This window comes from Thunnus albacares, chromosome 13, assembly GCF_914725855.1.
Source record: "Thunnus albacares chromosome 13, fThuAlb1.1, whole genome shotgun sequence".
Lineage (NCBI taxonomy): Eukaryota > Metazoa > Chordata > Actinopteri > Scombriformes > Scombridae > Thunnus > Thunnus albacares.
In genome coordinates this window covers 14,835,136-14,851,505 of record NC_058118.1, presented here as the reverse complement: position 1 = coordinate 14,851,505, position 16,370 = coordinate 14,835,136, and the positions used below count along the sequence as shown (strand labels likewise).

At 41.6% G+C, this 16,370-nt stretch overlaps 1 protein-coding gene across 1 annotated transcript; it reads right to left on the bottom strand.

Moving 5' to 3' along the window:
* Positions 1-1,293: 1,293 nt before the first annotated feature.
* hunk (hormonally up-regulated Neu-associated kinase) lies at positions 1,294-13,214 on the bottom strand. Its single transcript, XM_044369573.1, has 9 exons — positions 12,482-13,214; positions 9,426-9,718; positions 8,471-8,526; positions 7,921-8,056; positions 7,697-7,824; positions 5,922-6,048; positions 5,634-5,802; positions 5,155-5,317; positions 1,294-3,665 (listed from the first exon to the last, which is right to left on the bottom strand). Exons 1-9 carry the CDS (start codon positions 12,719-12,721, stop codon positions 2,917-2,919), a joined length of 2,061 nt encoding a protein of 686 aa, XP_044225508.1. The 5' UTR covers positions 12,722-13,214; the 3' UTR covers positions 1,294-2,916.
* Between the last annotated feature and the right edge of the window lie 3,156 nt (positions 13,215-16,370).

Genomic DNA, 16,370 nt, shown 5'->3' with positions numbered 1-16,370 from the left:
TAATGATGAATCAAAACAATAACCTTATAATCTATTTAAAAAAAAGTGGGGGAAAAATGCCCAACCCACAATATTCCAGAGCCCAATGCGACATCTTAAAAATACTTATTTTGTTCATCCAACAATCCAAAATCCTGACATTTAGATTAATATCACAAAGCAAATCCTTTTTTTTTTTTTGAGACGTGAGGACCAGGTATTTTTTTGGCATTTTTGTTTGATAAATGACTAATTTGCAAAATCCTGTTGATCAATTTCTGTCAATTGAATAATCAATTCATTGACTAGTCTTAATTTGTTATTCCCCACCACTTTCCCCTCATCTCACTGATATGTTTCTGAGTTATCATCATCCATAGAGGCATTAATCATGAGAGGAGGCTTTCCAGAAGCTCCACACTTGTCAGTAGTTAGATTTTTGTGTGTGTTTGTGTGTGTACGCCTATTACAGGTATCACCAGAGCAGCACTGTACTGCAGGTGCAGGTATTACCTGTCCAAGAACTGTAGTATACAACATTCCTTTCGCTCTATGCTGTGGTTAAGCCATAGTATTCATTGCTACAGCCTGTTTGTCTCATTGGACCGCCTGGGGATTTTGACTAACTGTCCACCCGTCTTTGATAAACAAAAGGCTCCGGCTCTAATGCATTTTAGAGCCACTCTTGCCCCTCGGCTTTTATCAGCTTAGCCACGCCGATTTAATCATGCAACCCTGTTTGTGTTGTCCTGTGCGTGTGTGTGTTTGTCTCGGCGCTCTGGTGATCCCCCCTTCTTTGTCTCGTCAGGGCCATGTCACCCAAAGAGGTTTATGATGGGGACGGGGGAGCCACAGCTGAGTAGATTAATGTCTACGGTATGTGTGTGTATGTGTGTGTGAAGAGGGAGGGGTCGTATACATGTATATTATAAGTCCTAATGTTTCTTCAGCTGTTGGAAGGGTGCATTTTTTTTCTTTTTTTACCCGCCACAGGTGTTCCGTAGGAAATGTGTACAGCATGTGAGACAAGTGGCACATTGAGGTGTCACAGAGATCAAAGAGGCCAATCTTCATTAAGTCCTCCAGGAGCTGACAGTGTTAGAAATATATGTAAATTAACAAGAATGTTTATATCTGTAGATTATTATGGAATTTCTTAAATTAATTATGGTAATTTAAGTGTATTCACTCAAATGTTTTTAGCTAATAAGAAATTGTACATCGGCATATGTTCACAGAGTAAATGTGTACATGCAAGATTGATGCCAGACAGTCACCAGGTGCATTTAAAGGATCAGACAGACACATAATGGATTCAGTATAAATATTTAAAATACTTTATACAGCATAGAAATCTCTCGACACTCAAACAAAACCATCCATTACAAAATCTTACAAAAGACCCCCCGAGTCTGTATCAATCTCAGTATCAACCAGAAAAAAGGTACAAAGACGTAATTTCAAATGCTGACAATACCGTTCGACTCGTGAAACATTGCATGCAACTTTTCATTTTGACAAGAGGAGGATTCTATTTTAACAGTGAGAAGCCTTGTGTGCCCCGTGGAAGCCTTTTTCGTTCGAGTCAAACAGTTCAAGCGAAGATAGTAAGGTGTGAAAAATGTCGATAAACATTTTAGAATCCCTTTGTACGCACGGCAAAAGTGACAGGAACACAGGAGTCGTACTGTTATTTACAAGCACAATTTTCACATCACTCTCAGAGAGCTCTTGGCAAATACTCGTCATTGCAGTTAACACTTAAGACTATTGCACAAACTACAGCGTTAAGACAAAAGGAAGTGAATTATTTTTGTGGATGTTACGTGATCCTAGCAGTTCTTCCCACCCTTCTTTCCCTCAGCCTTTGGCGAGGTTGATCAGTTTCATAAGGCTTTTGATGCTTTATTTTTTCATCTTTTCTTTTTTTTTTTTTTTCAAAACTGACTATGAACAGACGTATCCTGCTGTGGAAGGAAGTCATAACAAAGACTTCTACAGTTTGAGTTTCCCTGTGGGTTATAGAGGTGATGTAACACTTGGATATAAAAAGTTATAGCTGTGAGTTATTATCAGTGTTGAGTGACAGTTTATATGAATCTATAAAAGGTGAGTATGACTCTACTCTTGGTACCTACTCCTATTTCATCGTGTTGATTCTAATGGCACTAGCACTCAGACACTGCAACACTGTGGCAAAGTCCACACAAGCACGTCACAATCGACTGCTGTTATACATTAATGTATGAGTAATGCAGTGAGGTAAAAGATGGTAAACACCATTGTTACTACAGGTTTTGGTTTTCAAGAATAGTGCAGTGAGCTTCTTCGGCCAATCAGCACTGAGGATACAGTGCCAGCTGGCTGGAAGTCATTTAGAGAGTTTTCACAGAGACAAAACATTTATACGTGTAATCAGGGATAGGGTAAGAGTTGGGGTCTGTTAGCTGGTGTGAATCAGTCTGCGGCTCAATTAGTAACCAGTTACAGCAATATTACATAAGAGAGTATCTCTTAAACTCAGTATATAATACAGTGTTTTGTGTGTATGCATGTGCGTGTACGTGTACAACTTCTTGACAAGGCCCATATTACATGATGTCCCATGTCCACTCTGTATCTAGGACACAGCGAGGTTTAGTCATTGCTCAGGGATCCGTTTCAAATCTCATCTTCTCTGTGTCACCATCTCTGATTATATAATGAGAGCGCTAACAAGAGATTTTATACTTTCACTCAAACCCCCTTTTGTTTCTTTTTTCTTTTCTTTTTTTTTTTTAATGATCAAGTCCGTCATGAAAAGTGGCTCAGTCGCAATAAAGGGACAGTTCACAGTTCAAAAGGCCGCTCCGGAAGACCTCTCCAACTTAAATAAAATGTTGAGAGGGGCCTTGAGTTCAGTCTGTCTTTCTTTCGTTTTCTTTTGTCTTGTGTCCCTCAGCAGAGGGTCTTGAGTGCACCTGAAGCACAGAGGAGAGTCTGCATGGGGTAGGGAGGTGGGGACACCACTTCTTCGACGACCTGTTCTGGTCGGAAGGTAAACGGCTGCAGCTGGACCTTCTTTTTCAGGATCTGTCCGATTCCCATTGAGGGGAACTTGCTGCGGTGCGTCGGACTGTCGGGATCACTGCTGCTGCTGTTGGAAGGAGGACTGAATGCTGAGGTGGGGTTGAGGGGACTGAAGGCGGACTTCGGGGGGCTGAAAGCTGAGCTGCCTGGGGGGCTTCCAACAGTGCTGGGGGGGCTGCCACTGGTGTCAGAAGAACCACACCAATCTGAGGAAATGCTCTTCTTCGGCTGCGGGTTGACAATGAGGACGGGAGGACTGGGGATCGTGGCCTTCTTCAAGTATGAGGAGTCGGGCTGGAAGGCAGAGACATGGCGGGGCGGGGACAAAGTCCCGTTGGTCAGCTTGTACCACGGTGAAGCCGGAGTGTCTTCAATTTGCTCAGCTTTGGAGAGGGAGCCGAAGGAATGCATGCCGATCGGCGATGGCGCTGGTGGAGCAGGAATGTTGTGTTCCGGGCTCGTATTGACTTGCGGGAGGGTGGCCAGGCGCCTCCGTTGCTGTGGAGTGTTGGGGAAGAGAGGATGAATCTCAAGATATTCCATAGAGGAAGAGGCGACAGTGCCGGGTGGTGCCAGAGGTGAGTTACGATGGCCTCCAGTTATGGCACGCAATAGACCTGAGGAGGAAATGAGAAGCATTGTAACATTTCTGAAATACTGGATTTTGATGTTTGTCAAACATACATTTAGGTAACACTTTATTTTACAGGTCCCTTAATTTTATACCAATTTCCTGGAAATTTTCTCAGTATGTAACAGTTAAGTTGGTAATTACCCACTCATTATATATGGGTTCATATGTAGTTGTTAATTTGCAAAAAATCTTAATAAATTGACAATTCTTTAACTGACAGAAAATAGGTTATGTAATTTGATAGTATATAGGAAATGTGTGTTTTTGTAGAGTTTAAAAAAAAACAACTGAACATAGAGTTTGACTACAACTACAACTAACAACTACAAACAACTATAAACTTTTTTTCTGTTTTTTGTTATAATTTGTACCAAATTGCACCACCCTCTTTGTAAAATGTCCTAAAAATTAAATACCTGCAAATTACTCGGAAATTTCCAGGAAATTAGTATAAAATTAAAGGGCCTGTAAAATAAAGTGTTAACAACATTTGTAACATTAGTTTTTGCTCCTCTAGCTGCAGACACTGAATGAGGTTATGAAGTGCAACTTCTCTGAATACATTTGGCTGAGTTCCTTACATGTCTACATTCTATGCATCATGTCTGTGAAATATACCTTTCACACCATGATGTGAGAGTACAATACTGTATGTAACAAGCTCATGTAAAGGTACAAGGACACTCTGTCCTGACTGTAACCTTGTGGTGACCAGCCCCTCCTGACTTGCTGGATTTGTAATAGCCTATGGGCTTTCTCTATAGCACTTACAGGTAAATGAGGAGAGGGAAAGGAGCTTAGGCTTCAGCTTTGCCCCCAGGTCCTTGTCTGTCACTTGTAAGCTCTTCTTCAGGGAATGTGCTCACGCAGACTCCGACCACTTGTCATTCTTTGTTAACAATCTCAGGCCTATTTTTTAAGAACTCAATTCAATTAACGCTGCTGTGTTGCAAGACTAAATTTAGTTTTATTCCAAATTAAAAATTTACTGCTGTTCTATCTTAGTTATTTTATTTAAGTGTCAACCAGCAACATTAAATAAAAAAGTGTTTGTGTGTTTTCCCCACAATTACTGGCAACTTGTCCAAGATGCTTCCTCTCAGATGGATGGATGAATGGGTGGATGGTTGGATGGATGGACAGACAAACGATGGACGGATGGAAGGATGGATGGATGGATGGATGGATGGATGGACAAAGAATGAATGGATGGATGGGTGGGTGGATGGATGGATGGGTGGGTGGATGGGTGGATGGATGGATGGATGGATGGATGGTAATTATGTATGTGTGCAACAGGTCACTGCTGTACAAGAACATGCGTGCTCAGTCAACCTACCCTGTATGAATAAAGGTAAATAAAATAGAAATAAATAAATAGAGTGGTACTTATTTAAATCAAATTACTGTATCTTATTTTCTTTTTTACAAATCTGCCCAGGTTTTTTGTACGGCACCACATGAATCCTCACCTGTCCTGTGTTTCTTCTCCTTGCTGGGCCCCTTGCTAACAGCCAGATAGACGGGCGTCTGTTTGGGGGGTATGGTGAGCTTGTCGACGTGCTTCCTCCACTGGGTCTGGAAGTACTCATTCTTCTGCTTTTCTCCTTTCTTTTTCTCCTGGAACTGCATCTCCTAAACAGCCAGAGTGAACCGCATATTATAACAGCCCTTGGCATTGACAAACCTATTGTGTAACCATATATAATTAGCATCATAATTCTTGCACCCTTTTAACCCTTTCCAGGCATAGACACTGAGCTCAGGTGAGCTGTTTTTTACAGAGCAGACTAACTCTTCCCTTGGAGAGAAAATACTGGTCTTTGTAAAACTAATCCAGCATCACCATCCTAAGGTAAAATATGTATACATGTATAAGAGCTCAGATTGATTTCTTTACTCTCTGTTAATAAAAATGACATGGGACAGGTGTTTTCTGGGATCCTCTTACCCTGTATTCTTTAGAGAGCCTCTTCATTTTCTTGTTGAGGAGGAAGTACACAGCCAAAGTGTGGCAGGCGCGGTTGGTGAGGACGGCACTCAGCACCTCACTGTGCTTGTAGTCCATCTTCTCTGTCATATGCAGCAACACCGTGTGGTTTATTTCCTCAATGTGGATCCTGAATACAGAAAGGGAACACAGAGTTTAACAAAAAATAGACGACAAAACTGCTGAAAAAAGACTAACTCGGAGCATTTCAAATGTTCATATGACCTCGGTGGATGTGTGTGAGTCTACCTGTTGAGGTACGGTGCCCCTGTGTTCTTGTTGGCCAGCTGTAGCCAGGAGTCAGCCATCACCTGATGAATATTGGGGCGCTTGTTGGGATCAGGTTCAAGAAGCTTCTTCAGAAGACAGATGGCAGCTGAGAGAGAGAGAGAGAGAGAGAGAGAGGGAGAATAAATATTCATACACTGCCACTGACACGCAACTCTCTGCACAGAAAGGAATGTTTACTGATGCTGAAATTAGGGCTGCAACTAACAATTATTTTTCTTGGTTGACTAAAACATGTCATAACATATTTTACTTTAGAAACGTAACTGCTCATCGGGTTGACAACTTTATGATTGAACATATAATATTTCTTCATTTCCTGTCACCTGGTTAACCTCTGACAACTAATCTGTATAACTAGCTCGACCAGGGGTGTACATTTCATAATCCCTTTGTCTTGACAGTGCATGTACACACTAAACACGAACTTGGCCCTCATCCCGTTATTACATAAAACAGATTAGATGATACTCATATGTCATTAGCTTGATTAACAGGCACTTGCAAAAGGGGGTTAAGCCAGGCCTTACTTTGCACATAGAGAGCGCCACTGTTGTGATACACTCCGGTATGAGCGTCACTACTTCCAACGAAGTTAATTACACACCTGTGTTCACATGGTCATTTGATTTTCCGACCTTCGTCATCTTGGTTCACAAGTCCCACTATATTTAGCCCTATTGTTTATTATTAAGTAGCAGTAGTGAATTTGCTTTAGAAATGCCTGTGCAAATATATTCTACTTCTATCACTATAAAATGACTACAATGATAGATTCCCGCAAAGCCTATAAAAAACAGTGGGCGGTTTTAAACACCATTGTCAATATGTCTTGATATCTTTTTGATGTTCTGCCAGCCACTTCTTTGGAACTCTTGATCAACAGGAAAGATTAAAGTCTACTGAGGATTTGAACAAATAATGACGGTTTCTTTAGTACACATGTTTACTCAGGCATGCCAATCTGTTTCCTTCATGCACCTTGACTTCTTACATGTTGTCCTCTGCTTAGACACCGATTGCCTTGAATTTCCACAGTAAAGAAATATTACAGTACAACTACAATAAACTCACTGTGCTGTTTGCTTATGTTTAGGTAAGCAGAATGTTAGAGGGTAGAGTTTCTCTTGAAGATTTTAGAGAGTAGTTATAAAAGGAGTGTCAATCACAAAGATGCATATAATCTCTCATTTTTTCAGTGATGACTATTCTTACAGTTTTTTTTGTTTCTTAAGCCTTTTGATCTGCATTTTGTCTTTTTTTTTTTTCAGTTGGGTGTCATTTAACAAACAGCTCCAAAACTCCATTGTGAAACCAGACTGTCAGGTTGATAGCCAGCCAAAAAGCTAAGCAAAGGTTATACGTGACGAGTGATTTTTTTCAGGGAGTTGGCACTAAACCCATAAAGACTCAGGTCACTGGCAGAGCAACTTCTTATCTCGACATTTCCATTTACCCGTTTGCGTGTCTATTGTCAGACAACTGGATTTTCATTACATATGTCAACATATTTTCATTCTCACACGGGAAAACAGATCCCGCAATTATCTTGTTTACATGCCTGCTATTCATTCAAACTTCACTTCTTCCCTGAGGGGTGATTGCACTGATACATGAGTGGGCATGGTAGTGCACCATCTGTAGGGTATAGGAGCTGATGGATTCATATTTTGCTCACCACAAAGCAACAGCTTGTCGTCTGCACAGAGGTGTGCATTTGTGCATTTGTTATTTACCTGTAGAGAGCGAGGGAGGTAGAGGGTTCATCTCCTTGTCCACCATCTTCTGGTGCAGGGCTCGGAGACTGAAGGGCTCCACAGTGAACGGAAGAGTCCCAGTCAACATCGCATACATGTTCACCCCACTGAAAGATCAAAATACATGAAATTAACAAACCTATTTCAATATCTTGATGTTTGACAACAATTTGTGTAATTGCTGAGAAGGAAATTACACTCACATGGACCAGACATCCACCTTCGGCCCATATTTCTTCCTGGAGAGTAGCTCCGGGGCAGCATAGGCCGGACTCCCACATTGGGTGCTGAATGGATCTGAGTATCCCAAGATGCCAGCGCAGTTACTGAGTCCAAAATCTGAGGGACAGAAGAGGTGGGTGAGTGTTGTTTCTTTTTCCGACATACCATTATTTAAATGGCCTCATCAGTGCTACACACACAAACAGAAGCAGATTAGCACTTTGGTGAGAGCTTGTGAGGGTTTTAACGGCATATTTAATTGCTCTTAGCCCCTCACCACATGGGACACTGTAACACTCCAGCTGAAAAAATCTTGGCATCAAAGGCCCTCTTTTTTATTATTAACTTATCTTGTTCGTCGCTGTGAGAATGTTTGTATTTATGAATGATTTTATGGAATTTCTGTCTCTTAAGTTTTACACGTGTGAGTTTAAAGAGAAGCAGCATTGCACTGAGTGAGGAGAAGAAAGAGAAGGAGAGAAAGCTTGAGGTGAGTTAAGATACTCTAAATGCTAAGAGCGCCTGAGTTACCTATGAGCTTTATGTTGTCCTGCTCATCCAACAGGAGGTTTTCTATCTTCAGATCCCTGCAAGACAAAGAGAGAAAATGGAGATGTCAATGCCTGCACAGTGTCCGTGTTTACATTAGATAACTTATCTAAGCCGCCGTCATCATACAATGCACAAGACGGAGAGGTCAGCGGTAATCAACCCCCTCCCCATCGACCCCAACACATACACAAATACCCTCCCAATGTGGGTCACGCTGGCTGATTTCTCGGGGTCTATTGTGTGCCTTCAGATCCCTCCTTAGTCTTACAAATCCTGTTATACAGTGATCTACATAGACCATCTCACCACGATAGAAATTTAGTTCCCAGGCTCTGAGCGACAAAGAATGTAATATTCCCAGGAAGAGCTTTGTGAAATTTAAATCTGAAATTTGACTTTTTATTGTAATATGCAACAGTATTTGAGAAATGCACTCGAATGACTAATGTTTGGGTTATTGCACATTGCTTGGAAAGTCAGCTGTTGGATTTAACAAGTAAGAACTTTTTTTTTTTTTTTTTTAAATCATATTTATTTTTCAGTTCTTAGCAGCTTTCTGGGAAACCTCCGAAAGCATAGCACTGTAGTTATTGAACAGACAGATCTGGTTATGTGTGGATTAACAGTAACGTGCACAATGAGGACTTAACCCACACTTTGAGAAAGAGGATCATGTCTGACTCTGAGATCTTAAAGTCAGCTTTAACCCCTACAAGAGCACAAAGCTCTCTGAGCTACTGTTGGCAAACTGTCAACATTTTTGGTGGCACTGACAATACCAGTTAAAAGTTCTCATTCAAGTGAATGGGAATGTGTCCAACTTTTGACAGGTACTGTATGCAAATACTGCTTGTGACATTGAAGATTAGTGTGTGTGTGTATTTTTCTTTCACTTTTTAATTGTCTGCTGGAAATGAACTCCTTGCACCCTTACCTGTGCACCACACCCGCCCTGTGCAGGTGCTCCACAGCCAGCACTAACTGACGAATGTATTTCTGAGTCTCTCTCTCGTCCAGGCGTTTCTTGTCATAGATGCGATTCATGAGGTTCCCGCCAGGACACAGCTCCATCACTAGGTAGTAACTGTTCTCCGTCTCAAGGATGTCCAGCAGCTGCGTGATGTTAGGGTGGCGGATCATCTGCTGGATGTGGCCCTCCCTCCGCAGGTTCTTGGTCACATACGAGTCCTTCTTGGCCTTGCGCTTGTCAATCACCTTCACCGCCACCTGGAGAAATTGAGACAGGAGATGTTGTGATTAATATCAGTGGAGAATGGAGCAGTAGTGCACTGCTGTGTTTTGGAGGCAGGATTTCAGAGAGTTGTAGCGTAACAGGTGATGAGCTACTCAGTCTCAGTTACAGAGAATATAACTCGACACTGACTCACAGCTGCTGCCAATGTGGGACAACCCAGGCGCTACAGGGCCCTGAGGCTGCAGGAGGGGGAGGCGTGTGTGTGCATGCACCGTGTGTGTTGGAGGAGTTACTGAACCATCATAAACTAGGGGAAAAGCAAATGTTACCCGATCTGTTAAAGGTGCTTAGGCCAAATGGACAGTTAATATTGTCCCATTTGGCTCAGAGTTCAGTTGCAGCTAAACACACATGAGGAGTGGTGACAACTGCAAAACCAAAACTGAGGAAGGATAAACTAACATTTTTCTGAGGCAGATTCAATAGACTGAGAAGAGCAGATTCCCAGGCAGGCAGGCGTGTTAAGTTTTTTTCTGTAATTACTCATCCCCAGCATCTTCTGTCTGTGTTTCACTGCCCTTGTTGTTTCATCAGAGAAGAAATCTGCATAATGTCCTCATAAAAGTCACAGAATGTGTCCTTTTTCTTAATGACACCACTTTGCTTCCCTCTGTACCTAATTACATTCAATAGCGTACCCATCTACTCTATTTCATCGTTTGCCCATGTCTCCTTGTGTACTGTCTAGACTGAGTTCAAGAGCATGGCTACCATACACTGCAAATCATCTCAAGGGGAGCCCACCGACATGGAAAGACATGACCAGTGAAACTAATCATCATATCCATTAATGAAATGGTGAGGGCCAAAGTGGATGTATGTGTGTGTGTGTGTCTTCTCTTTCCTCTGTCCTTCAGCTTGTCTTTTTTACTTTTGTCCTTTCATCTCTTATAATTGATTCACCTCTGAAAACCTTTTTACTGCTGCTAATTAATACTGGCTTGTATGTGCGTGTGCATTGAGCTGTCACAATACGGTAATAGATGGCCCGTGTTTACGACAGGCAGTGTGGGTAAGAGAAGTGGGTGTGGGGTATATATGGGGGGGATGGGGCACTGTATTTACAGTAGGCTATATGAGTAGAGGAGGAGTGGGGGGTGGGGGCCAGGGGGAGGGGTGAGCCCTGCCAGGGGGCTTCTGGGGGATTCAGTTGTTTATCAGGCGCCCCTCAGACAGAAAAGGGGGGAGGTGGGGCAAGACAGGAGGGAAAGTGGGTTACAGACATCAAAAACACATGCATATGACCTCTCAGGCCCCCCTGACCATGACAGCACCATCTCTCACCTCTCCTCACTTTCATACCCCCTGCCATTAAACACACACGCCCAGCATGTCCTCACATCCATGCTGACTTTCTAGTGATGCTAAAAAAAGGATCTGGGAGTCTTCCTGTATTCCCTTTCCCCCCCCTCCACTACCATTTTGCTTGAATAAATTTGCTCACTGCCCTCCGCTTCCTCCCAACGCCTGTTGGACCCCGTATGCCACTGAATGAGAGAGAGAGAGTAAAGAGAGGGAGAGCATGTGATGTGCTCGATGGTGTGATTGCCAGTGTTTGCATCATCCTCAACAAAGAGAGTGAGGGAAGGAGCGCCTCTTCTCCTCACAGCAACAGAATGGGGAGGGGGTGGGGGGGGCACAGGATGAGCTAATCTCTAATATAAATGTGAATTTCAGTGTTGTACAAAAACACAAATAGAAGTGGTCCTACATGTGGGGACACATAGGGAAAAGGAGGTACTTGTTTTTCCAATATGCAAATGTCCTGGCTGCTCTTCAAAAAAGCCTGGAGAGACAAAGGCAACCAGTGGCCAATGGTAGCCCATATCAAAGCCCTGTGCTGGCAGAATCATAATGAGGCTGAAGCCCATTTATCAACGACGTGATTTCATATGCAAGTAGCAGCCCCGTTCTCTCATAGGCTAGGCAATTTTCCTCTCTTTTCCTATCACAGGCTTAGGCGCCCACTGCGGTGAGATCACCACCACCAGCAGACAAAGCAGAGATTGAGAAAAACCACGGAGCGCACAACTAGTCATCCAGCACATGTTGGGGGGAAAAAGACAAGAGCACATGTTGGAAAAAGACACACAGCTCTCACATACACTAAAAGTAAATATTTTCACTCAAGCCCGGCTATAAAACAAGCCCTGCTGAGCATATAGCTGAGTTCAACAGCTGGTGTGCCACATGAGCTCATTAACAAAGACTCCCATAGCAAACAAGGCTGATCACTTTCTCTGGGGAAGCTAAGCACTGATTAGTCTGTAAGATCTGTATTGACAGATTGTAAAAAAAATCTTAAAGGCTAAACTGTTCATATGAATAGGTGAAGAGTTTTTCTTGGCTGACATGCAGCAGAAAAGAATGTATTGCCAAACAGGCATGAGCCAAGTGACAGCTGACACTGTCCACTGAAATGAAATCTAAAACCATATCAGACCTCTCTGGCTGCATGCCACAGATGGTTTTTAAATTACTACAGTCAGAACAAAGTCATAAAGTTTTCTGAAGGGTGTAATTATCTCTCAAAGTTAACTTTTGATTTAAAATTTACAAGTGTAAGAAATCAATGATAAATCGATATCAGCTGCATTTATTCTGAAGGCGTGTGGTAGAATCACAAGATGCATTTAATTCATTTAAAGAGATATATAATAAATCACACACAATTTTACCAAACCCTGTTGTTTAGCAGTTACATTTCCACTTTGTAGCCCCCGGAGTATGCTTACCTTCTCCCCGGTCATCGCATGGAGACCTTCTCTAACTTTGGCGAACGATCCTTCTCCCAGCTTCCTCCCAATCAGATAGTTCCCGACCCGTTTGGTATGGTAAAAGTTCTTCAGGATGTCTGCCGCAGGGCTGCATAGTGAAGCCGGGAGGATGCTCTCATTCCCGGCACTGTTTGGGGTTTTACCCTCATATAACGCGTGGCTGTTGTCCACTACCATGTCGCTGTCAGCAACTGGCATCACAGCTCCCTTGTCAAACGCCTCCTTTTAACAAGGGAGAAAATTACGCACGCTCGTCTCTCTCCTACCTCTAAGGCAGGTATTCAATGCTTACAGCGTCCGGTACAGTGCGTAAAGTTCGTTCTGTCTGCGTACTCGCCCCTAATAACAAATTAGGGAAATCGGAGCTTGCGCCACCTGTTCGCCCAAAGCATCCAGTGAGCGCACTCAGCAGTTTCCAAGACAAGGCTTGATTAGTGTGTCAGCTTAGATTTAAATGACACGGAGAAATACCGGACTCAATCATGGAAAGTTTATAACTGACGCAACCTGTCTTAGTACTTGAGAGGGCTATTAAAAAAAACAGTCTGGGGTAGGCTCTACTCAGCTCCCCTCTCCATGCGCGAACGTCTTCTGAATAGTCTATGTGAAGGCAGCGTGTTTCTCGGTTTGAAGTGACTTTCCCGGTCATCAGAGTGGGCGTTACTTAGTGTGATGGTGAAGAAAAAAAACACACACACACAGCCCCTTTGCACTGTGATGGTGATTTTCAATCCAATCAGCGCAGTCGGGCGGAGCACATGTGAGAACAGCGCTGCTCTGCCGTCTCGCATGGTGCGCTCAAAATATACATGGATGTGAACAAAGAATACATGTGTAGCCAGAAGAGAGAGAGAGAGAGAGAGAGAGAGAGAGAGAGAGAGCAACACTGTCGGTACAAATACCTGGACATTTTCTTTAATAACGTGATTTCTAGGTGTCGTGATTAGGCTGATGACATGAGCGCAGATTTTTGGTCACACCGTGCGCTTTGCGTCAGGCAGCTCAACAGTCCATCCATTTCATTGATAGAGATTCACATTTCTAGTAGCAATAAATAAATGTTGATAGTGAGAAGTAGTTAATTTCATATAACGCGCAACATTTTCCAGACAGGAGAAGTGTTGCCATTTTCTTCTCAGTGTGATTTTGGTTGTTTCTGAACTTGGAGTTGTGCCAATAATACAGAAAGTTGCACTCCAGTAGCTGCACCAGCAGCAGCAGACAAAGGAGCATTTCCCACCTTCCACACCGAGGTGTTCACTGGCCTAATTAACGTGGTGTTCATCATCACTCAAAGGAGGACACCTGCGGGGAGGGGCAACAGTTTGAGATGTATTTTTCTTCCTGTATTTGGCTCCAGCTCAGGTTAATCTGACCTAATATGATTGCATTATGATGAATATATGTTTTTCCTACACAGTGAACCTGCAAGGATTAGACAATATAACAGAAACACCTGACAATTGAATGCAATCCATAAAAATAGCAATGCAATATATACTACAGTGTGAAGCTTATATTTTTAATGATTTGTGTCAAATATGTGTTTTATGAGGCTGTATACAGTGGTGTTACTGTATTATATTTAACTGTATATACAGGTTTGGCATGTTTATTTTCTTTGTATGGATTCCTAGAAGGAGTGAGAGGAATGCATCCACATATACACATACATTGCTGGTCCATGCATCCCAGACACTAAACCAGACACCCTGACAGGGAGCCAAAGGTATAAATATACCACCATCTATTGGAGTTATTTTGTACTGCAAGATATGAGCTGATTACCATTGTTCATTTTCCTGATATCAGACATTTATTTCTTTAATGAAATCATGACTTGAAGCAAGTTGTCCTTTGACTAAAAACGGTAGCCTGTAAAATAAAGACATTTGCAACCATCCATGAAGGTGATCTGTTCAAGAGGGGGACAAAGGGGTGTAGTAAGTGAGTCATTTCATTATTTGGAGACAACAAATCTCAATTTTAAGTACTTTAAAGTGCCTGTTGGAAATGTATGTATCCTTCAATGCTTTATTCTGCATTTGGCAAGTGTTATACCATTAAAAAAAACTGATTATTTCATTACTTCTCCTTATCTGTTACTTGTAATACTCAAAAGGTATATCCTGTATTTTGCTCAGTGTAAAAAAACAAGTACAGACTCAGTCTTGAACTTGGGTTCATGGTTTGTTATTTTAACAAAAAAGGTGGGGAAAAATTCATGTTACAACCAAAAAACAGTTCAAAGAATTTTGACAGAAATGTTATTTTAAAAATGTTCACACGCCCAGCCCCGGAAGTATGAGTAAGAGATGACAATTTATTGTGTCATTCAGCGCGGTTGTTATAGAAGATCTGAATTAGTAATGAACTTTTCTCAGGTGATGTGCAACCTATGATAATTGAAATAATGAGTCACAGATTATAGACTGAAACAGCAACTGTCAACTTCATGACATGGAAATTTTCCATTAAGTCTTAATGAATCCTATTGATAGTGGAAATATTGAGGTGTTGAACAATGTGGGGCTACATTTAACTACAAATTTACACATAGTGTCAAGCTTGCTGGGCTGTTTTAACTGTTTCAGAACATACAAAGCTCTTTCAGGAGTTTAAAAAAAGAAATCTTCAGTCATTTATTTAAACATGACAAATAAAGTTTCCTTATAATTTTAAATAAATGTTTACAGGGAGCCAGTCAGGTCCCAGTGCCTTCCTGTTTATATTTTAGATGTTGCTTCAGCCCTACAATCTGAGACGTCTCAGTTTTGCTTTTCATGTCTAGTAGCAGCATAAAGACTAAAGATATATGGAAAAGATGGAGGTATAGAAGATGAAATAAAAAACTGATTTGCATGTGTACATGTTTTGTTCTCTCAAAAACACCAAATGAAGGTAGGCCTACAGAAAACACCATAACTTGCAAGAGAATTGACATATTATTACAGCCATAAAACAACATAATTACATAATAAGTAGCATTACTATCTTATTAGTACAAAAGGTTGACACATTGGGACATAATGATAACAGGCTGCTATATGGCTAAAAGCAAGGCTGTGGCCCCGGACCCTGAAGGCCCCGAAGGCTTCAAGTTCACAGTGTGTCAGATGTTTGTGACAGTTTGATGCCAGCACCTCTAAATTGCAATGTCAACAGAAATGATGAGGACCTCAAGGTGGTGAATATTTCCTATTTCATAATCTTGAGGCCCTGTGTGTCAAAATATAGTTTTAAGACCTTTTTGAGGGAGTAGACATTTACAGTATACATGTTTCTAACCGAATTTGTGTTCAGTCAAATTACCACAGATTTTTTTACATACTGCAAAAGTGGGGCCAGGTATAACGTTGCCAGATCCAGCAGGCTCAGAGACAGCTTCTACCCACAAGCCATCAGACTGTTGAACTCTGGGACTTTGTGAACATATATAGCACACACATACACACACACATACACACACAGTCTCTCTCTCTCTCTCTTCGTCTCCTACACACTTATTCTTCCCCACTACACAATATTTATATTTTTAATCAGAGGTATTTATCACCCATCACTTATGTACACCAACGTGCAATATAATGTATATTTGTATATTTCTCTCTCATTTGATTATACTTTTTCATTTTTTCATCTCTACTCTTCTTATTATTATTGTCTTTATATTGTGTGTTCTATGTTATTAATACTGTAACACTTTGAGTTTCACTATGAATGAAAAGTGCGGTACAAATTGAATTCATTCCTTCTTCTTCTTCTTCTTCTTCTTCTTCTTCTTCTTCTTCTTCTTCTTCTTCTTCTTCTTCTTCTTAACTCTAATTGCAACTACAACTCGGAGAAG

Excerpts from the sequence above, each read along its gene's own strand:
- hunk (XM_044369573.1), bottom strand. The coding sequence starts at position 12,721 with ATGCCAGTTGCTGACAGCGACATGGTAGTGGACAACAGCCACGCGTTA. Across the intron at positions 8,057-8,470 it reads GGACAACATAAAGCTCATAG|ATTTTGGACTCAGTAACTGC; the intron begins GTAACTCAGGCG and ends TCTGTCCCTCAG. Across the intron at positions 5,318-5,633 it reads GGCTCTCTAAAGAATACAGG|GAGATGCAGTTCCAGGAGAA; the intron begins GTAAGAGGATCC and ends CTGGCTGTTTAG.